General features: G+C 37.8%; 1 protein-coding gene across 1 annotated transcript in view; it reads left to right on the forward strand.

The window, feature by feature from the left end:
- Window positions 1-25,529, forward strand: part of LOC113956364 (collagen alpha-1(XV) chain-like) — a 125,003-nt gene that overhangs the window by 31,928 nt on the left and 67,546 nt on the right. The window contains exons 3-8 of the mRNA XM_027662847.1: window positions 8,078-8,625; window positions 11,457-11,531; window positions 11,957-12,049; window positions 17,609-17,735; window positions 18,828-18,946; window positions 23,469-23,597. Of these exons, the coding sequence (XP_027518648.1) occupies window positions 8,078-8,625; window positions 11,457-11,531; window positions 11,957-12,049; window positions 17,609-17,735; window positions 18,828-18,946; window positions 23,469-23,597 (1,091 nt within the window). The remainder of the gene's footprint in view (window positions 1-8,077; window positions 8,626-11,456; window positions 11,532-11,956; window positions 12,050-17,608; window positions 17,736-18,827; window positions 18,947-23,468; window positions 23,598-25,529) is intronic.

Genomic DNA, 25,529 nt, shown 5'->3' on the forward strand with positions numbered 1-25,529 from the left:
AGTGTTTTAGAGAGAGCTGTCTTCGTGATCTTAGAAATACATTTATTTTTGCAATGAGGGTGTTGGTCATGGCTATACAAGAATTTTCTCCTTTAAAATTCAAGAAAAAAAAAAGAGAGAGGGAAAGAGAAAACAAGAACAAGAATTTTCTTTTTCCCCAAGAAAAAGCACTGTACTTTGATTTCTAAGGTCATTGTGAAAGAAAAAGTGTAGCGTGATAATTCACATTTGTTTTGTTATGACTGTAATGGAAATTAAAACGTACACTAGCTTAGCAGTTGTAAAAGACCTTGCACAGCAGACACTGACACTGGTGACTCATAAGTGATTTTCTCTCCTCAGCCAAAGCTCCCATCTGATTTATGAAGTGCTGTGTTGCTGCCTAGTGGTGAAATGCAAAAGCTTCTGCTCTCCTGCAATCATTAAAGGCTACTTGTCCCTCTAGCTGGCAATCAGATTGTCCATATCATAGTTACATATGTGCATCACAACAAATTTTATTTCTTAGAGTCAGTATCCAACCTTGTCACAGGTGCCTACTGTCGGACAGCTGCAATATCCAATGCACTCTGTAATAGTTACACAGCTTAACTTTGTTCAGTTATCTTTAGGAGGGTGGATGTCCTAACAGGTCTGGAAATCTTTTTCCATGAAAGGCATTTGTGCTATTCGCCTTTGCTTTTTGCACTAGTGCATATGGAATACATGGTATTTATGCAATTGTAAAGAAAAAACCTGAACTTAAATGGACCTAGTACATCCCCAAAGGATTAGCATTATTCCTTCATGTTTGAAGGAATGCTTTTCACAGGTAATTGAATGGCTTAAAAGGCTTCATAAGCCAAGTGTGAAACAGGCATGGAAGGAGTAGAGCAAGTAAAGAGAAGAGTGTCAGGGGGCTGCAAACTCAGAAAGAGAAACAGGACTCTGAGTTTCCAGACTTGCAGAGTTACCTGTAAAAAGTTCTTCAACCAAACATGCACTTGCCCCCACCCCAACAGCAATTTGCTCTCTGAACATTGTAAATACTTATTGTGAATTTAGAAGCCTGCAAGAGCAACACAACAGGGCACAAGCAGCCCTAGAGAGCTGTGGAGTGCATTAATGGGGGCCTCCCAGTGGAGGGGATCATGGAGCCAGTGAGGGGATGCTGGGCCTTGTATTTACAGTCAAGGAAGAAGTGGGGAATGTGAAAAATGGAGGCAGCCTTTGCTATAGTGATCATAAGATAATGTTCATGATATGACTTTTTCAGGACTCTAAGACAGAACAAGGCAAACAAGTAGCATTACAATGGCATGTATGCCTACACGTGTGCACATACAGTTGCTCATTATTATAAAATTACATGAGTCACTGTGATTGTTTGACCTTAAATATAGCCTGAACCATTGCTAAATATTTCCCACTTTTGCCTCTCCTATGTTTCTGAGGAACACGAATATTTGGTCTCTGTGCTATATTTGATATTCTATAGTGCTGTGGCTCAAAGAAACCAGTGTGTTTAACACACAGATTTTGTCATTAAAGGAGAACTGCTCACTGAGTGCACATTAAAAAGCCTTGGATTTATGTACAAAACAAACCAATTGTGCACAAAAATGTGTAAGGAAGATCATCTTCACAAACAACTGTCAAAACAATCAGAAAATAGCATTAGATCAAGGTGGGGGGGAAAGACTTGTATGGAAGAAAACTTTTTTAATTTGGTGGTTAGTTTGAAATCATTGTAATGTAATAAAGTTTCTCAAAGAGGATAAAATGGGGGGAAAAAACTAACCAACCAAACAGTACTTTGTGCAACATAGATGCATATTTAATTAATTATGTTTAGCTACTTTTGCCCAGTAGAGGGCAGAATGACAATGACGTAAAAGCAGGAGCTGGCGCGAAGTGTTGGAAAACAGTTTACACAAAGAAATGTCGGCGATGATCTGCCGTGTCAGTAAGTACCGCAGCTCCTGCTGGCTGCAGCCTTACTTCTGCGTGTGCAACACCACTAGAAAGCGCTTCTGAGGTTTCCTGAGACAGCTGGAAGGAAACACTCCAGCCTTTAATACCAATATGTTCTATTCATGTTTTCCAACAGTATATTAATGACAGCAAAAAATGTGTTCAAGCTGGGTAAGTGGAGCAAATGCTGTTCTTCCTGGTAGCGCAGTGATGCTGGCCTCTTCTGTTTCATGCAGCACATCTGGGACTGTGCTAAAATATTTCCCTTCTTTTTCTTTTTGCAGTACTTGATTAAATTTTATTGGGTAGATGTGGAAATCCTTCTCTGCTTTATGTTATTGCTATAAATATTTCTTGTTAACTGCAAAATAAATGCACTTTGGCAGCAGGGAAGCAGGATTTCTCTTACTGCACCTCGTTACTGCAATGAGTATAAAATAGTCTATTACAGTTACAGGGTTTCTTTGAATGCAGAGTAGAGACAGCAGAGGCTGTACACTATGCCACTGAGACAGAGATGGTTTATTTGTGCTGCTGGAAAGGGAGCTTACAACCTACAGTTGTGATTATTTGGACTGGAAGAGGACAGGGAAGCAAGGTCAAGGTCAGCTTGGATCAAGTTTAGAGACCCAGAAGTACCTGATCTTGGCTGCTCTGAGCCTGGTCTGGTTTTGAAAGACTTCATAGAATATAGCTGTTATCGCATTTACTTAAAAGAACATGAAAAGGGACTGCCAGCAAGGCTCATGCAGCAGTGGACAGCAGTGACACAAGATGTTCTTTCACAGGATGCAAAGTCAAGCACCACAGAGCGAATGGACTTTAACAGGCATGGGCCAGGATTATGGATAGCAGCTCTGATAAAAATCTCTGAAGAGGAACAGAAGGAAACACTAGGTGAACTTAAGTTATAAATTAAAGGGAAAGTAATAAGTTCATTCAAAAGCCAGCACCCACTCCACTCCCATCCCCAGGCCTCTGAAGCCATCCAAGCCCTGTCTTGACCAAGTTAAAAATAGCTGCTGTGATTTTAGCAACAGGCTGTTTGGCTTCTTATGTTTAGCAAATAACATCCACTTGAGCATGTATTGTGGGTCTTTTATGTACCCATCATGATTCATAAACATGGAGCAGAATTGGGCTAAGTGTGGCAGCTGATTTACCCAAATGATTGTGTTAAAAGGCATTTCTAGCTAACAACATAATGGAAGAACTAAATGTGACAATCCTTAAAATTGTAGCTGAACAAATATTACTGCTAAAAAGTAAGTGGTTGGGGCCAAATATGACAAATATTTGTAACTTCAGTCTTTGCATTCATGTAGTTGAGATAGTGGAGCTCAAGCATTTCTCAGAGAATGGAAGAGAACAGTAGTGTGTTTATTTTGCGGTAATGCAACATGTTCATCTCACCATACAGTAGCAATCATGTTCTTTTGGTCAAAGGACTTGTCAGTATTTCTTTTCTTTCAAACTTGGACCATTGGAACAGTATGTTTTAAAATGGGGCTAAGATGAGTAATTCAGTCTATGTCAGAGATGAGGGCCTTGCCTTTGAGCTCTGCTTCTGATATATTTTCTAGTGAAGAAACCAAGGATAAAAGTACACTGACAAAGTGTCCTTATTGGGAACCCTGTAGTCTTTGACTCATAGTAATTTCCTAAAGCCTGTATGATTGTATACTTTATACTACCTTTGAAGTTGGTTGCGAGGAAGTGCAGTGTATTAACTGGAAACAGGGACTGTGGGTATTCCAAGTTTTAGTTGAGCTCTCATAGACAACAGGAAATACGAATACCCTACTCCAAGTGTTTCAGGTTTATAATTACTCTTTGTAAGAAAGGTCCAGATTCTTGTCATATTCCTAAAGTAACTTTTAATATAAACACTGGAATTCATGATAACATTAACAAGCAAACAATCATAAAAAGGCAAATAAAATCAGTCTTGGTAATAGAGTTTCATGTGTCACTTCACTTGTGCTTGTTAAAAATGGGTCACTGAGTACATGGATTCACTGATAAGGACGCTGATAGTCTGATGCAAAGCCTGCTAGGTTCACAAGGGTTCTTTCCACTAATTTCAGTGGACTGACATTGATCTGGGGTCCCTAACACAAGTGTTGAAGTGAGTCCACAGAAGGGCCACAAAGATGATCAGATGGCTGGAGCACCTCTCCTTTGAAGACAGGCTGAAAGAGTAGGGATTGTTCAGCCTGGAGAAGAAGCAGCTTCAGGGAGACCTTATAGCATCTTCCAGTACCTAAAGGGGCCTACAAGAGAGGTGGAGAGGGACTTTTCCCAATGGCATGTAGTGATAGGACACTTAAGCTGAAGGCTAGGTTTAGGTTAGATATTAGGAAGACATTCCTTACCATAAGGGTGGTGAGGCACAGGCACAAGTTGCCCAAAGAAGCTGTGGACGCCCATCCATAGGGCCAGATTGGATGGGGCTCTGAGTAACCCTGTCTAGTGGAAGATTTGCCCATGGCAGTGGAGGTGAAACTAGGTGATCTTTAAGGTCCCTTCCAACCCAAATCATTGTATGATTCTATAAACGCAGCTTGATTAATCAGTGGTTTTGGATCAGGCTCAGCATTGGCACTACCCTTCTCCATGTGGGAAAGCATTAGGAGGAGGCAAGCAGGTTGAGGCAATGTGTATACACAGTCCAGGGAGCAGTGCTGTGGGTAACAGGATCTGTGCATCCAACTAGATTCTGTGTTCCACCTAAACTGACCAGGCATTTTATCTGCATCCATATTCTTTCAATGATCAGGGATCTTTGCTACTGCTCTCAGTTCTATAGCACAGATACAGCCTGACCCTTGGATATGTTTTTCATCTACATCCATGTATTTGAATTCGGGTCCATTTCCTGTAAGGGTAGGAGTCAAATCTGTGTGTGTAGGCTGTGAGAGAGCAACATGCCTCCAGAAAGTCTTGGGTTGGAGCAAGTTGACTTTTTGGTGTCACTGCTTACACTGTGTACTTTTTCTGTAAAGACAATTAACACGTCTGAAGGAAGGCTCCTAAACAAAAAGTCACAGAAGGGTGTAATACATTAGAGGAATCTGGATCTTCCTCTGCCTCCTTTCGTATTTATAAGATATAAATACTGTGTTTGTTCTTTAACATTTAAAGCAAATACTACCAAGCAGGTAGTATTTTTTCTTTCCTCTGTACTTCATCCCTTGTGAGCAGTGGAAAAGTATTTTTGATCCCACAGGTTTGCAAGTCCACCCTGCCTAGGTAATTACATCCAAAAAATGCAATAAAAGAAAAGCAAAACCCAAACCAACCTCTAATATTGTCATCTGCGTATTGAAACACTCCATATACTGATTTAGAAGATGATTTTTACCACACATTGATGCTTCTCAAATGGTCCCTCAGTGGGAATTGCCAACTATTTCCAAATTCCGTAACAGTTCCAACCATAATATACAGTAACAAAAAATACCATCCCAATTTATGGGATTATACTTTTTGAGAAAAAATATAACTAATATTAAAGCTGCTTCTGTACTATACCTTCCAGTGCCTCAGGTCTAGGAAACATGGACATAAATGGGATGAATTCTGGATGCTCCCCAATATTCAGTGCCTTCATAGTAACATGTTTGAAGTAAAATTATTCTACTGGCTTAAAGGTAATTAACATAGCATTTAGCTATTCATGTAAAGGAATAAGAGAGTATTTTTATTCTAACATAATTAAACCAGGAAGACATTAAATCAGAGATAATTGAAAACCTGTGGCTGTAAGTCTATATTCTGCTTTCAATTGTATCTGTAGGCCCTCATAAATACATTAATAGCTGGGGATGAGCTGTAAGTACAGAATTTGGCTGGAACCTTCTTGTTTTGCTTTTCTGCAGTAGATAAGTGAAAGCTTCAACCCCAGCCTCACTGAAGTTCAAACATTTGCTAAGCCTTCTGACTTATGTTACTCAAATGAAAAAACTTATTCTTTCCTGTCTTTCGCTGTCACCTTTTGCAAATAAGTTTCATTTGTCTCAGAGGCAATGCTAAAAAGGCAAGTGTTTGGGGCTCTGTGTGTTCGGTAGGTGATTGGGAAACTGCAGCTAGACTGCAGCTTCACATGTTGTGTGGGGAGAATGAACAGGCTTTTTTGCAATAACCAAATCTTCCTTTGAGAATGGGAAATGGGAAACTGCAGTTGTATTCATTAGTTTTGCTTCTAGGGTGTGCATCCTGCTATCCAAGTCTGATAAGCTGATTGCTGGCTGCATTAGATATTGTCCATCTGCATTCTTGATCACTTTACCATGGCTCTTTGGACGTAGGTTTGGTATCTGTACACAGTTCCTGTATTCTCCTTCAAGATTACTATTTTCCTTACCTTTTTACTCTTATGTAATGGCTTATGCATTTTATTTGTAGTTGAGGTTCCTTTATGTGTATATATGTGTGAATAGAAAACATGGCTCAATATTAGATTCACAATCAAAAAATTGGTAGCTGTGTTTGACCAGAAAAAATGTATGTCTATTTTTCAAACTATTAAGAAGGGGAAAAAATCCATCTGGCAAAGCATTTAAAAGTGCCTAAGGGAATTGGTTTCTGGATAAGGAGCTAGTTTTTCTGTTTCTAAACATAGCTTCTATATTTTCAGAAAATATTTAAGGGAAATTGTTTCTATATGAAGCACATCAGCCTTTTTTCAGTTAATGAGTTTCCCCTGGAAGTATTCAAAAGGCATGATGATGTGGCAGTGAGGGACATCATTTAGTGGTGAACACAGTGACTCTGGACTAGATGATCCTGGAGGTCTTTTGCAACATTTATGATTCTGTGACTATGATTCTATGATTCTGTGATTCTATGATTCTAAGGTACAGAGAAGATGATAGATCAAGATTAATTTCAACTGTACAGTTTCTTCACAATGCCACAAGTACAATGGAAAACACTTTGCTGGTACTGCATATGAAACAATGAATATTGCAGTTGAAGAAACTCTCTTTAGTTCTTCATCAGAACCAGCTTGCCAGTTTTCAGACCAAAGAGTGAGATTCTGTTATTTTGCCTGATTTTAATCAGGTATTTCAAGTAAAGTTTTTCAGTTCATTTTGTTTGCAATATTCAGATGGACTGTCATACCTTTTCCATTACTATTCCATTTGGATTTATTCAGCCTATATAGCCATTACAGTTACAGGTAACTGAGTAAATTTAAAAATTGAAAGAGGAGCTCTGTATAGATTCAGACCTGAATTGCTCATTCTGATTAAAAAGGTTTTGTGGGGGTTTTTTTTGCTTACTTTTACTTCTTAGAAGAAGAAAATTGGTAGAAGTTTTATTTCTGGTATGCTACTAGAGTCTGCCTTCCCAAATTTCTAGTTAAAATTGGGTGCAGATATTTAGCTGTTGTCATTACTCCTTCGTTGCCAGGCAGGAGTTGTCTCTCTCAGCGTGTTTGACAGACATACATAATTCTGTGTGTTTGCCAAAGCATAAATACTCTGATTTCAAAACATAACAAATGCTATTCAGAAATTCAAAAATGAATTTTGATTGCTGAGTAGTATTTTTTATGTACGTAGTGCAACTAAGAAGAAAAATATGAGAATAGGGCATAAATAAGATCTAACATCTGTTGTAGAAGCAAAGGCTAAAGCAAATCCACAGTAAATTTTATCCTGTTATGTGAAACTCTATCATGCTGTTTGTAGAGAACTATTACTGTCTTACTTTGGGAGGATAAAGGATCTCAGTTAATTAAAAAACAAAAGGTTGCTCAATTTCCACTGAATACACTTTGCAAGCACATTTAGCATTTTCTGCAGTTTATGGACATTTGAAGTAAATATATCTTTTAAGAAATACTTGTTGCCATTCAATTTCACCAAATGTCTACATGTGCTTTTCTTTAGCACACGAGTAACCTCAGTTAGTCAAGGGACAAGTTAGACAAGAATGACTTGTCTACATTGCTAAATATGTTTAAGCACTACCTGAACTGTGGCCTGAAGTATTAGGAGTATGTTCCTGGTATTATGACACTGCATTTCAGTTTTTCAAGCCTTTCCTAAATGGTTTAAATTGGGCTGTGCACCTAAAGAGTAAATGACATGGTTTTTTCTTATGCACTTTGCAGAACGAGGCTCAAAAGGACACCTTGACCTCACAGAGTTAATAGGAGTTCCTCTTCCTCCTTCTGTCTACTTTGTCACCGGCTATGGAGGGTTCCCAGCTTACAGCTTTGGACCGGATTCCAACATTGGTAGATTGACAAGTGCTATTATACCATCGCCTTTCTACAGAGATTTCGCTATCGTAGTTACAGTGAAACCAAACAGTGATCGTGGAGGAGTGCTGTTTGCAATAACAGATGCCTTCCAGAAAACAATTTACCTGGGATTGAGAATTTCACCAGTTGATGACAGCACCCAGAGAATAATTATGTACTACACAGAGCCTGGATCCCATATCTCCAGAGAGGCTGCTTCCTTTAAAGTGCCAGTGATGACTAACAGGTGGAATAGGTTTACAGTGACTGTTCAGGAAAATGATGTTGCTTTGTTCATGGACTGTGAAGAATATCAGAGGCTTCAGTTTCAAAGGTCAGCTCGAACCTTGGTATTTGAATCTGGCTCTGGGATATTTGTTGGTAATGCAGGAGCCACAGGATTGGAAAAGTTCACAGTAAGTGCTGTCTGATAAATTCACATGTATCAGTGTTTAATGCATGTACTCTCTACCCAAGAAAGTCTGCTTACAATGGTTATATCCCAAATGAGGTTACAAATCGTATAGTTTGTATTTTCCATACCTGGCTAGGCTTTGGCAGTGCAGATATATAAACTCTGGTTTAAAATGCAAATGTTCTGAGAACCTCAGAAATTTATTAATAGTCCAGGTATAAAGCTCCACGTTCAGTTTAAATATGAGAAACTCCAGAGTAAATATGTCACATAAATTTTTATGGCCTTTCTACAAAGGGCAGATTTCAAAGTATCCATGTTTTTAATTTCTGAGAATGATGTCATCAAAGATAAAGATATTTGGAAGATAAAACTGTATTTCTACAGTTTATGTATTATTTGAAGCTTATCAGGTGCTTCAGAAAAATAGAATGGACTAAAATCACTACTACAAGCCTCTCAAGCCTTCTTAGCTTGTGTGCAAGCATCCTTTCTGCTGCATCCTGACTGGGATTCTCAGCCACTGAGCTTGCAAATGGAAATGTGAAAGCAGTCATTATGCATGAGATTGACTCATTGTAAAACGGAAAGGGAAATGTCACAATTTTTCCATCTTGTTTTTGTACTTCCCTTGTACTTCAAAACTTGTAGAGTGTTTCGTAAGATTAATGTCTTTTCCCCCAAATTAGTAAAGCAGCTGTGCAAAACTGAGTGGATCCTTTTCTTTAGAGAGTAGAGATATTCTTACCAGAGTTCAGGGGTACTGACAGGTTGTGAGCTCCATCTGGTAAGCAGCAAGGATAATGTACTTTTATCATTTATCTGACGAGTCTAAACACCTAGAATTACAGGATTATATTGATTAGCAGCAAATCAGTGGTGGAAAGTGAAATGTATGAAGATTGCCTGCTGGTGCTACCTTTCTTAGACAGACAGGATGACTGGAGTATTGTGGATGCCTGATTAGTAAGTAAGATTGAGAATCATTCAGGAAAATGAGACTGCTCTGGCACCCCACCTGGAAAACACATGTGATGATCAGTTGCTGAGATTATCACCAATAAATCTGTAAATATGATGACAGGAACACATGGTGGATTACACCATGATGCATTTCCACAAAAATGGGTTGTTCTGTATGTTATATTGAGTACATAAATTTCAGCCAATATTCTGATTGTTTCATTAGTACCAATTGTGACCTGTACTCTAGGTCCTATGCCTTTATTTCTTCATCATATTGCTTCATCATACCCAATTGCTTTTGGGTAGAAAAACTAAATGGCTGATCCCTCCTCAAACTCTGTTTGTATGCCAAGAACTGTTTACATCAATTGCCCAAAACAAAAACAAATCACAGCAGATTGTGCAAATGAATAGATGTCAGTTGCTGTTTGCTCTGACTAATGGGAATTCATCTGTCTCAGACTCTGGTTGTCAGACACAAAAGGAACGTAATTATCGTCAGATTTATTGAAACCAAAGGAAAATCTAGCCCTGATGCTTGTAAAGAAAAGTAGAAACCAGACAACAACCAAATATAACTGAATCAGTAATGATACCAGATGCTGCAAACCGGCTTTAACAGGGAAGGCAGCAGCAGGCACAAGACCCAGAGAGGGAATGCAATATCTCGTATCTATCATCCCTACCATGGTAGACTGAACCATAACTTTCCTAGTTGGAGTAATTGGCTAGCAGCAACACTTGGGAAACATTAGAACTCTCCATTCTGCTTCCTTGACCATACAGGGCCACAGATTAGAGCAAGAGGAAAAAAATATGTTTTCAAAATGTATTCACTTGTACTGTGAAAAAAGCATCACTGCTTAAGTGTCTGGTTGTGCCTTCTTGCATGTATCATTTTTCAGTGAACTGTTAGTCAGTCTGACACTGTTAAGTATCTGAATTGTTCGTTAAGTTTTGAGAGAAATAGAATGGTTGAGACTACTGAGCTGTTGCCTCAGAATGCCCAGCAAACTCAAGATGCACCAACTACATGAGTTTCATGGTCTTTAAAGGTACAGAAATTAGAGGATTGTTAAAGATAGAATCACAGAATTTATTCCTTTCTAAAATATCCTAGGTCATGTGTGTTAGGTAAGATAGTTCTTGATTTGAATATCCGTCTTTCTGCCCTATGTGTGCAATGTGTCTAACTGTGAGATCTCAGAATAGGGAAATGTCCCTCACGTGTTTCTTAAAGTACTTTGAGTCTTTCTAATCCAAGAAACAATAGTTAAGTGTTTAAAATTAAATTTTTACTACTCCTTCAGCATGTCTGAGAAGTACAGTTTGTAACTCTGAAAAAAGAAACCTTTGTTATTAGGAAATCCTTCTCCTTAATTTCCTCTCTGGAAAGTTTTAAGCTGATTTCTCTCTGAACCACTTCATCACTTATTGATATTCCCTTCCCATCCTTTGTCTCCATTGTTAGGGGTTTTCACATGCCAATTTTGGTGCTGCAATGCACTTCATAACTAGAAAAAGGAGACAGTGCTTTACAGACTCTAGGACATAAACCAGGATTAGATCCTTCACAGGGGGCACTAACAATGTGGTATGGCAATTGTAGCATCACTGGGATGTGACAGCCATTGTATTCTGTCACCTTCAATTTTTTCAACATTTTGCAAAAGGAAAATGTACAAATGTATTTACGTCTTTAAATTGGCATAATTATCATAAAATTTTATGCTTCAGACAATTTTAAACCAAATCAGAACACAGTTTGGGGTATTTTGGTGTTTTGTTTAATTCCCACCGCCCAACCCTTTCACACATGCTACTTAAAATATTACTTCCTTGAACTGTTTTTAATGTTCCATGCAGGGCTCAATTCAACATCTAACAATCAAATCTGACCCAAGGGCTACTGAAGATCATTGTGAAGATGATGATCCTTATGTAAGTATTCTTATAAACATTGCTCAGTGCCTCAGAGATTTCAAAGTAATTTTCCATGTAATATTTTTAATAAGCCTAAATGTAGTATTTCTTCTTAGAAACATTTCATCATACTTAAAACTATCTCTGTGTGCGAATCATTTTTTTTTTTTTGGCCTATACAGCCCTCAGAAGTGACTTTTCAAAAAGCATCATTTTATTTTGTCTAAAACAGCTTTCAGAAAATGAACTAAGGCTTTTATTTTTCTGAAGGGTAATGAAATGCTGCAAGTACTGAAATAAGTTAACATCATAATGACACTGAGGCTTCACCAACTGAAAAAGAAAAAGTTCTTTTTTCTGCATTGAAGCTGCCAATTTCTTGGAGATAATGTTTTTTTTCCCTGACTTTTATGAACTTGCTCTCATGATTGGGTTTTGCACAGGCTTCAGGGGACAGCAGTGGCAATGGCAGCATTCAAGAACATGAAGTTTCTGAGGCACAAGGCATCCTTTCACCTTCCCATCTTCCCATGAGGGTAAATTTGTTTGATTTAATTGCTTTAAATTTCTGGTTTAATATTACTCTTTTAGGTGATGAGGTTTGGATTTGATCACTAGTTTTTCATATTTGGCAACTTCCAAGGGCTCCTGTGAGAACAACATGCACCCATCCGTAAGAATGACTGCACTGTGCCAGATCAAAAATCTGGTATATTTGACACTAATCAGCAACCAGGGATTTGGAAACATAAAACAGATTGGGAACATAAATATGACACTTATCGGGAATACTTTCTTAGTGTGCATCAGTATTTATCTCAGGAAATGCTGGAACCGAGAATATATGAGTTCATCTGAGTTTTTCATCCTTGAATTTCTTGCTTTGTTGTTTGGGTTTTTTTAATGCACCAAATTTTACAATCCCTAGATTCCTGCTTCAAAATTCCTTAGCATATTTAATGACAGGTTTTGTGAAGGATGTAAACCTTTTGGTTTTGCCCTTCTGAACATGCTAACTTCAGCTCTCATTGGGTAGTTCATCAATAGGAAAATAGAGTGAACTATTGTTCCTTACCATAACACTTGTGTTTTTAGAGATACCTAATCACTTTGTGTTCCCTCTCCCTTTTTGTGCCAGGCTTAAGTGTTCCAGTCCATTCCTCACAATGAAACTTTCTGTCTTTCTCTGTCTTTTTTTTTTTATCTAAGTACTTATTGATTCCTCTAGAGAAAATCAGGAGGTTTGTGAGAAATGAATTTACAGAAACATGCTCACATTTCCCTAATATAACACGTACTTCAGCTTTCTCATTGTTGAATCCTTCAAGAATCCATGGGTGAATTCTATTTGGTTCTAATTCGCTTAGTCAGTATGTTTCCCAACCTTTTCATAAAAAGCTTCAGTTTTAGACATATCCTCTGCTGAGTTTCCCAATAATACTTTTTGCAGGAATTCTAACTCTTCCAAGGTCAACATGAATGCAAGAAAACCTTATTTCTTTTGCTATGAGCTTAAAATTCTCTGATCACTCATTTTACAATGTGGTCAAGTATTGACCTGGCCTCCTACTCCTGATGTGTTTGAAAAGAGATTAATTATTAAATTTTAATAAGATTTATGCGTTTTACATATAGCTCATTAAACTCATTTTAGTCTGCCTTGTGCTTTTCATAGAATCATGGACTAGCCAAGTTTTGAGAGGGACGTCCTGTCTAATTCCCTTCTCAAAGCAGAGCCAGGTACAGCAGGAGGCTCAGTGAGCAGTTTGTTCAGTGCCAGTGTGTTTTGGATTTTCTCAAGGATGGAGACTCCACTGCCTCTCTGTTTCATTGTAGTTTTTTTACTGTCATAGAACCAGAATTTCCTGTATTTTCATTTGTGTCCATTGTCTCTTTTCCCTTTACTGGCTACCACTAAGAAGGATCTGGCTCTGTCTTCTTTACTCCCTCGTATCAGGATTTTGTACATATTGATAAGACTGGTCTGTGCCTTCTTTCTTGAGGCAGTCCTTCCTCTCTTATCTTCCTCTAATATGTCAAAAGGCAGGCAGCTGGCCCTCAGCCAGTATTGCTGCATGGGGTAATTCCTCACTGTATGCAGGACTTGAATTTTACTTTGCTGAACTACTGCAGCCAGCTAGGGTTCTTCTGAATGGCAGTAAAATCACCCAGTGCTTGATGGCTCCTCTGTATTTTGCATCACATCCCAAAATTTAATACAGAAATATTACTGTGCTTTGACTTTTTCTCATTTGGATGCAGCTAATTCAAGAAAGAGATCTGGATAGCTATTTTATTTAGAAAAACTTAATTTTTTTAGCTATTATTTTAAGTTTCTGTTTAATAACCTTCTTGCACTATTCAAAATTACACACAACAATAGTAGAGTTTTTGGCTTTTATTCCTCCTTCTGAAAGATGTGGTTTAATCCCAGCTGGCCACTAAACACTGCACAGCCACTCACTCACTGACCCACCAACCAGAAAACTCGTAGTTGAGATAAAGATGGTTTAATAGGTAAAGCAAAAACCAGACACATGAGCAAAGCAAAACAAGGAATTAATTCACTGCTTCCCAGGGGCCAGCAAGTGTTCAGCCATCCCCAAGGCAACAGAGGTCCATTGCACAGAACGGTGACTTGGGAAGACAAATGCCATCACCTTGAACATCCTCCCCTTCCTCCTTCTTCCCCCAGCTTTATATACTGCAGATGGCCTGTGTTATCCCTGTGGTCAGTTGGGGTCAGCTGTCCTGGCTGTGTCCCCTCCCAGTTCCTTGTGCACCTCCAGTCTCCTCGTTAGCAGGGTGGAGTGAGAGGTAGAAAAAGCCTTGGCTTTGTGTGAGCACTGCTCAGCAATAACAAAAACATCCCTGTGTTATCAACACCGTTTTCAGCACAGATCCAAACACAGTGCCATACCGGCTACTGTGAGGAAAATTAACTCTACCCCAGCAAAAAACAGCACACAAGAATGTTGTTTCTCAGCATAATCTCAGCATATTACTTGCTGTTGCAGAGTACAAAAAGTAGAAAATTTTTATTTTAATGAGCAAGTATTATTCTTAGATAGGTAAAAAATAGTGACAGATCTATGATTTACATGAATAGGGACCTGAAAGTGTAATAGCTATTGCTTATCACTATATACCACCCCCCAGGAGTAAAAATATGACATTTTCCTTTAATTTTCCAAGCATGTGAGATCAGTCTTGGATGCCAAAATGTTATTTCAAGATCTGACAACGTTGAAGTAGTACAGCAATGTCATGCCTTCTTCAGAAGACCTAGAAGTTGCCTACAGTTGAATTCTGTAATTAAACTAGAATTAATGCCCAGAAGGAAAAATGTTACAGAAAAAGTATTACATAATATAATTTATTATTTGCTAATGATGAAGTTGTGATTGTCGTAAATGAAGAGACAAAACATACTTTTTCCTGATTCACCTCTTGAAGACACAGTTGCTCATTGAAGATTATATCATTGCAAACATTTTTGCATTCAGCTATAATACTTCCACTTGCTTTATTTTAATTTCTCCACAAATTATTATCTGTTATGATGTTATTTTAATTTGCTTGTTGAAATGTTTTTAAGACTGTCTGGTAAACCGAATGATGCTTTAAGTACACAAATAATTTTCCCTGAAGTGTTCCACTGCAATGTTAATAAAGAAAATATATGTATGGCAGATTATCGCCCTTTGACAACAAGAAACAGATAAGCTTCACATAGGTCTTTTTGGTTCTTCAGACACTTTTTGGTGGCAGACTGTCAGTGTCTTGGACTGTGTAGAAATAATCTTCACTATGTCTGTGTTCAGTCCCAGTTAGTACTACAGTAACTCTTTGTGTGAACCAGTCTCAGAATGGATAATGATACATAGATTTGTGAGTCAACTAATCATAAACCTGAAAGGCCAGTAAATGATTATTCTCTTCAAAATGCAAGAACTTCATGTGAAAGTATTTCCTTGGATTGCACACATAGTTTTTTCTAAAATGCCTGGAGAATTTCAAAGGCTATACCAGCATGTCATTATGTAGTCTTCTTCAGCAAAATGTTGTTGATTAATGCTATTGTCAAATTAGAAACGCTTAAAAGCAGTCGTGGGATTTGTATGCCTTCCAGAGTGACTGCCCATGGAGATTTAATGGGTTTATTCTTTAGAAATATTAAGCAAGAGACAGAGAAACAAATGACAGTTTAACAATCAGTACAGCCACTGACAGACGTTTCTGAGAAGGTTTATATTTATCTTCTACTCTGAAAAACAACTGAAAAATAACAAATCAGTACTTCAAAGCAAATTGCTATGCTGAGATGGAATGAACAAGCCAAAGGTCATAACTGAAATTACATCTCTGAATAAAGACACTTAGCAGTGTTTATGGTGTATATTCTAACTTGTAGTAAATACTTCCATACTGTGCAGTAGGAATGGATAGCATTATTTGAATTAGTTCAGAATATTCCCACTGAGGAAACCCCTCAGTTTCTGGATTAGGGTGTATGTATGGATGCCAAGAACTGTCAATAAAGAAGCCTAAACCATAAGAAGATGGTCTAGGTTCCACAGAAAGTCTTGTCTGTATTATCAGAGGACAGAAAATATAGTTTTTCTTTATAAGTATTTCTCAAAATAAAGCTTTCCAATCTTTGTCCTACTGTTCTTTTATTTATCTTACCAGTCAGTAATAAACAGAAGGAATGCTTTATAGACTATTCAATGGACACATTCTGAATTGTGTGAACTATTTTCTACTGTTTATGTGAAGTATTGGTTACTCTGCATCAGCAGAGGGAAGTCACTGGACATTGCATTTAAAGAGAAAAGTTGGTCTTCCTTTCCGAAGTCGCAAAGATCCAGTCCTACTACAGATTTAAAATACAAAACCCTGTAATACGTGACTAGCTTAACAACGTACTTTTACTGTGATTCAGATAAACAAGGTGCATTAAAAAGTTTATTCGTCTCTAAAGATTAATTGAAACTGAATGAGATGAAATTGAAACAGAATGTCAAGAACAAGATGTATAATAATAAGATAAATAAAAGCAGAGGAAACATGAATCTGTTTCTTTCTCAAGGGGAGTAAATAAATAAAATAAAAGTACTGTCATTAGCTATAGTGGGGATCATATCTGGCCCGCTGTGGAAAAAATTTCATTTCCCCTTCAAATGAAGCACTAAAGCCTATTTTCAATATGTTTCTCAATAACAAGAAGTATCCTGAAATTTTTCCTCAATTTTAAAGGATGGTGCTACCTCTCTTCCTTTCGCTGAGAACTCAGGAACAATTTCAGCAAGCCCTTATTATGACATTTTGCACATATAAACCTGGTTCAAGACCAGGATGTGTGGCCCAGTAATTCTACTCCAGGTTACCCTGGCAACATCACTTTTAGATTTTATTTCAATTGCACATGCAGGTTTGCATGAAGTAATCTCCTCACTCCACTGAAACAGCCCTTCTCCAGGTCTCTCATTCCAGCAGGGAGTAGGCTCTTTACATTCCTGCATGCAGCTAATGCAAGGCTATCGAAGTGACCACCCATTGCCTACCCACAGACAGCCTGGGGAAGCAGGGGGTACCAGCCAGGCTCTTAAACCTGCAGTGAGAAGTGTACATTTCTTGTGGTTTTCTTCCTCTCTAGGGGTTTGTCAAGTGTACATCACTTGCTTTGGAGGAATGGAGTTCAAAGGTATTTTGCTAGTTTTTCCCAAGATACTTGACCAAATTGGTGTGACATCTGATGATAAGCAGAAACTAGATTAGTACTGTAAAGAGAAAAATTAGATAGAAGGTGAAATAAATTAAAAACTTGTAAATGAAAGAGGGTGCATATATTGGCCATTAATAAATTTTGGGTTTCATGATAGCAATGAGAGTTAATATTTCTAGAGGAAGCATAAGTGTAATGACAGATACTGTCAAGATAATAATTGGGAAAGATCTAGATTTCTGTTTTGCTTCATGGATGTGACAATTCTGATTACTGTACTTTGAGGAAGGTAATCTAGCGATTCTTGCTTTAAAATATGTGATAAGCCTTTACTCTAAACAGCTCTTTGGGATTTTTTTTTTTTTAGCCTGAGGATACGTTGGCTGAACCGGTGGAAGCCCCCCCAACTATATTGTCTTATTTGGAAGAAAATGATTTCTCCGGAAATCAGAGATCAGAAGAAACCTCTGAAGCAACTAAATTAAAAGAACAAGGCACTGCCTCGGGTTTGGGGATTTTATTTGGGGAGTGGGGTCTCTAGTTCTCTGAGTCTGTAATTTCCCTGTGTGTGAAAAACCACTGTCATATTTTGGATGCTGCCAGGAAAGGAAAATCCTATAGTTTTGTACATCCTGTGTGCTAGAAAAGAATTGGCACATCAAACATTTGCTCTTTGAAACTGCTGTCCGTTAGACTGCAATTTGTTAATAGCATCAAAGGTAGTAACTGCAAAGTGGTAGCAACTATAGCCAGCGTTAAATACATCTCTCACTTTTCCCTCCATATAAGGGCATATCTCATTCTCACTGTTAAAAATGCAGAGAATAGATTTACCCTTCTATAGTGTGAAAATTTCAGTCACTGAACTATGGTTTATATTTTGCAATTATTAAAAAAATGGAAATTGGATAAAACTAAGAAACTGATCTGAGGAGCTGCTGCTGGGACGCTCTACAACACTCTAGTAAAGTACAAGCATTAAGCAAAGGGAATAAAAGGAGAAAAATCCTCTTCATTCTGCTCAGGTCAGTAAGAAGTATGGCACCCCTTGAGACATGCCTTTGCAAACAGTCCTACTGTCTCTGAAGCCATGTGGCACCTTTCAAAGGGATTAAGATGGGTATTTATTTGGTGACCTGCTAAAGTAAAGCACAACCTTTCATATAAAACTGAATACCGCCATTGAATAAACAACTATATCCTACTTCTGTTAGCTGCATAGAATGTCAGTCTGCCTAGTGCACCACTAGGGTGTTTTAGATGTAAGCGTAGGCAGCAAAGCTATGAGAGTAAGACATAATGCATTGAGAAATCCAGTCCTCTGCTAGCAAGACAACTTCAGCGCACTCCTAGAAAGCAAAAAGAAAAGCTGGTTGTCTTAATAAGGCCAAAGATAATGTTCTTTTATTTGCTTTCCTTTTAAAATTTTCAGAGTTATAAAATGATTATTATTAATCTTTGGTATGTATTTTGGTCATAATCTAAATAATTACTTTCTTTGTACAACTTGCAGCATCTGTCTCTGATAAATACCTCTGGGCAGGTTTTATTTTGCCCTCTCAATAGTAAGTGATTATTTTATTTAGATTCAACTGTCATGGAAACTGGACAAGGAAACAGCGAGTCTACTACTGTCACGCAGAAAATCTTAAGAGAAGAAGATGGCTCTGCTGCTGGTGTTTTGCCAGAAGTAAGCGGAGAGGAGGTCTGTATAATGGTTTTATCATATACCTTATCTTTTTGTCCTAAGAACAGGAAAATGTATGAATTACAGGTCTTTCTCTGAGTTGGTACCTCTAGCTATTCCATCTTAGCAGCATGGCAAAATAAAAGCTACTTTTTAAATTCTTGAATATCTTCTCAAGATATAAGACTGAAAAGCACTTACACTACATAGAAGTTTGCATCTATAACCATTGAAATGGGCTTGGGATTTTTGACTAACAAAATGAATTTGTTCTTTCGGTTTTGCTTCTTTTTTAATTTTACATCTAAGAAAGTGAGAAACAAAGAAAATAACCAGCTAAATCCTCATCATAAAAGTCCACAATTTTTATGCCCAAAAAGCAAACATCTTGGTCTTAGTCGCAGTAACCACCTCACAGGTGAAAGTCCTACTTCCTTCTCTGAAACAGGACATATAAACAGATTTAAAATTACACCAAGTGCTTCTGTATGAAGTACTAAGTGCAAAGAAGTCTTTCATTATCACACTCCTTCATTATCAGGTGATCCAGACAGAAGACTGACACTAAACCACATTAAATGCTAAACCACGCTCCTATGCCAGAAATCCATTCTTTGTATTGATTGTAAGTGTAGTCAGTTATGACAGCTTCTCTTTGCCAGAAAATGTGCAGCATCACGAATGGCAGAAATTTAGAATAAAAGATCCACATCGTGTGTGTTTAGTCAAGTGTTTAAGGTTGCTCCTTACAGGGTCTTCTGTATTTACTGTGATAAGTTATAACAAGTGGTGAAACATTAGGTTACGGATGATCCATTGGAGATGACATACAAGAGGTTTTAATATTTGTTGGAGAACTTCCAACTTGTTGGAGAACTTTGGGGGAATTCATGCCTAAAATGTGTCTCAGTGGTTTTCCTTAGTTGACAAGAGACTAACCTGAAAATTAATAGTTTATGCAAATTATCTCTTTATAAGCCCAATCTTACTTGAATTACCATCAAAGAAGCTGATCCTCTATTGAATGTCTTGACAAGGGAATGACTGGGTGGATTGCACTGGAGAATTGTCTGCAGCTCCTAGTTATTTCTTTAAGAAGGCGGTGTATGCTGCCTCTTAACAGCTGCATACTTTAACATCGTGAGAAGAAAATTCCATTAAACAAGTAAGAAGCAGCTTTTCTAACATTCACAATAAAAAGATGCTTTGACTAATAAATTATTAGGACTGAGCAAACTTTACAGCCATAGATGGCCTTATATCAAAGTTGAGGCAAGTCAGTGAAGTTGCTTGGGGTCCTTATATTACTCATGTCTGTGTCGGAGTAGTTCCATGAACAAATGTGGTTTACAGCCATGCTGAGCTTCTCTCTAGACTGCTAGCACATTTTTAGAAGTACTCTAGAAGTGGTGATACTGGACATCTTTTACCTGTCAGAGATGCCCTCTAATAAACCTGGTCAGGCCATCCTGTTGTAAGCATCCAAGCTTACATTCCTTTCAAGATCCCTCCTGATGGAAAAAGCGATTCTATAAAGTGTGTGTGTGACCATCAAGTGAGTTGTACACTACCGAGCAGAAGAAACTCTGACAAAGATGGGCTGTAATTTAATTGGCAAATCAATTTTACCAGAACCGGGAATAACTGTAAATTACATTCAAAGCATTGAGGCTAGTCAAATTTTCAAAATAACTCTTCGTCAAATCCCTTATAAAATTAGATTCTCCATTTGAGTAGACTCCTGTAGGCCTGGCTTCTAGACAAGAAAATTAAGAGAAAATGCAAGTCTGTAGCCTGTCTCTGGTTTGATGTTCACACAGAGTTAAGGAAAACAGCAGCCCCTTTTAACTCCTACATGGAGAGTACACCAGCCTACATGACTGCTGGTACTACAAACCCCAAGGGGAGTGTCTATCCCATAGGTAGTAAAGTCATCCTCTCTGGTGAGATACCAGACTTTGAAAGATAACATGCCTATTGCATTTGAAAGGTAATGTGTAACCTGAATTTTGTGGGATTCTTCAAATTAGAATTACATATGTCACTCATTTGTTTGGAATCCCATGAGCTGGAGGGCTCGAGCTCCAGCTACTCAAATACTTGCGTTCCTTGTCAGCATATTTCAAAATAATCAGCTGGCAGTACATTTTTCATTAATTAACATTCTTAATCCTTTGTGACTCCTATGCCAGAAATCCATTCTTTGTATTGTTTGAAAGTGTAGTCAGTTATGACAGTTTCTCTTTGCCAGAAATTGTACAGCATCACGAATGGCAGAAATTTAGAAAAAAGATCCACATCGTGTGGGTTTAGTCAAGTGTTTAAGGTTGCTCCTTACAGGGTCTTCTGTATTTACTGTGATAAGTTATAACAAGTGGTGAAACATTAGGTTATGGATGATCTATTGGAGATGACATACAAGAGGTTTTAATATTTGTTGGAGAACTTCCAAATATAATTCCTCTAACATTTTCATGCCCACATTCACATTTTTTAAAACAGCAATTCTAATGTCGGATGAACATTGCATTTGTGCAATCTTTCTTTTTTTTTTCCCCCAGTTTTGGGCCATTTTTCTTAAATAAAAATTCAGTCTTGGTTTAAGAAGTATGACACATAAAGCTTAAATCTATTGTGACCAGTAGTTTTGCTACTTATTCATCTTTACAAGTTTTTTTCTTGACCTTATTTCAATTTCCACATGCTTTGCACTGCATAGATAACCAGGATGATTATATAATATGCTAATGAGCAATCTTTTAGAAAATATTAGTAAAAAAATTGTTACTGCCATTCGTCTCTAAGTTTTTACTTGTGCCTGGTGATACTCCTCCTCTAGATCCCTCTTCAAGGCCTCTTGGCCTTTGGGGGAGTCAGTAGCACCTCCCAGTTTGGTATCATCTGCACACCTAGTAATGGTGCATTCAACTCCTGCAGCCAGGTCACTGATAAACATATTGAACAGAATTGACCCTAGAGTCGATCCCTGAGGAATGCCATTAGTGACAGGTCACCAGCCATATGTAGCCCTATTCACTGCAAACCTTGAGTTCGGCCCTTCAGCCAGTTCTTTACCCAGTGCACCATAAACCTGCTCATCTCACACTTGGACAACTTGCCCCAAAGGATGCTGTGAAGGACAGTATCAGAAGCCTTACTAAAATCCAGAAAAATCACATTCATCTCTGTCCCTTCATCCGTTATGTGAGTGACCTCATCACAGAAAGGTATCAAATTAGTTAAACAGGACTTTGCCTTTGGGAACCCGTGTTGAGTGTACTTGATGATCGCAGTATTCTTTAAATGCCTTTTGATAGTACTCAGTATAATCTTCTTCTTAATTTTTCCGGGAACTGAGGTTAGACTAACAGATCTATAGTTCCCTGCATCTTCCCTTGCATCCTTTTTGTAGACTGGAATAATGCTGGCTATCTTCCAGTCAATAGGGACCTCCCCAGACTCCCAAGACCTTTAGTAAATGGTTGAGAGGGGTCCTACCATGACATCCACTAGCTCCTTCAGTACTGTTAACAATCTGTATCAACAATCCTGTTATCTTATTCAGGTTATGATCTTACCCACAGCTTAACTAAATAGATTCTCTTCTAACACTTTTTCAGATGGGAAAAAATGAGACGAGATTAAAAAAAAAAATTGCTGGGCTGGATTTTGGGACCTTTCCTTGTGACAAAACCCAGAAAGGTCTTTAAAAAATCAGCTAACAGTTCTTCTGTTAAAAGCTGTCATCCTGCTAATTTTAAAGTGCTTGGAATGTTACTATATTACATCTCTCCTAGTTTCATTAGCTGCTAATGAAACTCAAAATATTTCATCAGTGCTATAAAATATGAGTAAATCCTAGTGTTTATTTCAAAATACAGTAATGACTTAAATGTTTCATCCTGTATACTGGATTTTAATTTAAATATGAATTAGTGTCTGAGCTTCATTCCTGAAAGGTTTGTTTTATTCCTGGAATATTTTAAATTATTCCTTTTATTATTCTTACTTTCTCTTGACTAAATACTAATGCTTAGCAATATTTTGGTCTTGTTTGCTGTCCATTTTTACTCTTTGCTATCAGTTTTCCTATTTCATCTTCTGTCACATTCTTACCAAACAGGACATATAACCCTCTTCTCTCAGTTTCGTAGATCTTGGGGGAGTTGGCTGAAGCATTCCTAAACATGTCTATTTTAACTCTCACAGTTTTCTCCCAGACAGACTCAGTCTGGGAAAATAGCCTTTTTCAAACTTATTTTATTGATTTAGACTGTGCGGGTTTATGCAGGTATAAAATTAGATCATGGTCATTTGCATCTAGGTAACCAGTTCAGTGAGCGACTTATTTGTATGTGCATAAATGAGCTCTAATATGGATTGTCTTTGCTGAATGGAATATACTGTTTATATGGTACCTATAAGATTTGTGACTGCATTGAATAAGGCAAGGATTCTAAGAGGGAAGGGGGAAAGAAAGAGGGAAAAATGGAAAAAGTAATGCAACATGTTTTTCATATATCATATTTTATTTATTCAGGGCCAGAAAGGTCAGGAAGTAGAGGATGGATCCACAGGATCTCTAGGAGGGTCAGGAGCAGAAGATTTGCAGAAAAAACATCAAGGACCTCCTGGACCTCCAAGGAAACTTGGACAACTTGATAAGCCTGTGAGTATTTTCTATTTGTTGAAAGAATGTATTTTAGAAAGGGCAATAGCCAGCCATCACACGTGCGTGAAGGGCTGTAACTGCACAGCCTTACACACTGGCATCAGCTGTACTTCTACAAGATGGGTTTTAGCCCATCAACAATCAGGAGCATCACATCTGCATTGCACATGTGTCAATGGCTACAAAAGGACCTGATAGTGACAATCATGAGAAAGCTCAAGGCAAACAACTTATGTGCCATCAAACAGATATTCTTAGAGCAATAATTCCACCAACTCTTTGGGTAGGCATTGCAGCACCCTCCCAGCTGTCAGATTTGTTTGTGCACAAAGGTGCAGAACTCACATACCTCCTTCAGTGGCTTCTGTACATCCAGCATGTTTCACACTTCAAATCCTTCTGGACCACCAGCATAAGATGCATACAGTTAAACAGAGGTGCAAAACAGATCACACTGTAGCATAGTGTTTGTTACAGTTCTGGTTCATTATTTTGTCCCTGCGTGACACATCAAAATATAGTTAAGTGCTTTTCTCTTTTTTGTTTCTATGTTACAGTGTTTTATTTACCCTTCTAACGAACATGTTTTATTTTAGGGCAGTCCTGGTAGAAATGGGTTACCTATAAGTACTCTTTTGTACACATTTTGGTTAACTAAATTAAAAAAACACAACAATATATTTTATGAGGCTCTGCTACATTGAGGCTTAAGCAGCAAAGTGCTTTCTTTGTCTCCTCTCTTTAGAAGCCAGTTCTGGCACTGTAGTTGACTTCCTCAAGTTGCCAAGAGAGCAAGATTCAGGTTTCTAAGAGAAATGTAGCTGTCATATTCCATGCATGTCTCAGCTGCTGTTGTGCTTCTGTCCTCTGTTGATATTTTTCTGTCTGGCTTCTTTGTTTCCTTACTCATTTATCTGTTGCTGCTACTTTGTGCATCTTTCCCCTCTCTAAGACCTTCCCACCCAGAGGCTGTCACCATTCCCATGCCTGCTACTGTTTTTGTATACTGCCATGTACCATTGCTGGGAGCTTCTTGTCCCTTCCTGCCCTCTGCAGTTGAACCTCACAAATGGAACTCGTATGTTGTAAGATATTAAAAAATTAATTCAGTAGTCATTCATAGGATGCATTATTCAGCCTCTTCCTGGATTCTGCCTTCAGACATTGATATGTACAAAGAAATACAGCTGGGTTTGCAAATATCAGGTTATGTGTCATTGGAGTGGTTTTAGACAAGAAGTTTATATTTACTGTATTAACAGAAGCCTGACTACTTTCAAGCAGAATATTTTCAAAGAAAATTCTTTGAAACCAATATGTTTAGAGAAAATTCTTCAAATGTAATGGAAATGCTTCGAAAGCAATTGTTTTGTCCTTGTGAAACAATCCTATTTCCTGTCATAGACATTTTGTTATATCTTGTGAAATGAACCATTGTCTTGTATTTTTTATAGTTACTCTTTTGTCTATATGCATCTGGGTTCCAGTCTTACATATAACTCTGCAACTTTTCTATTAGATTGGTGAGGCTTCACTTAGCGATAAAATTGCACTAGATTTATATTGGTTATGCGTTTGCCACTTTTCTAAAAATTTGCTACCAGTTACTTTACATGAAAAATCATCATAGGAAGAAAAACCACCTTTTAGTCTCACAGATACATTTTTCTCCGTAATGACTTTATACAATCCACCTTTAAAATTACTGCAGCTCTAAAACTTGACCAGTAGAGTCCATAACCATAGCTGTTCAGATTCCCAAAATGCCATTAGGGAAAATTATTTATTTGCCTTCTGAATTTTTTCTTCAGTGTCCTAACTGAATTCATAAATAGCCCCATTTTATAATAGCACTGGCTTTAAAGCTGGTGGGAGTTCTTTGAGCTAATTAACAAGCCTCTATTAGGAAAAGCATATGTGTATTATATG

The sequence above is a fragment of the Corapipo altera genome, unplaced genomic scaffold, assembly GCF_003945725.1.
Source record: "Corapipo altera isolate COAL_440 unplaced genomic scaffold, ASM394572v1 359, whole genome shotgun sequence".
NCBI classification, from domain to species: domain Eukaryota; kingdom Metazoa; phylum Chordata; class Aves; order Passeriformes; family Pipridae; genus Corapipo; species Corapipo altera.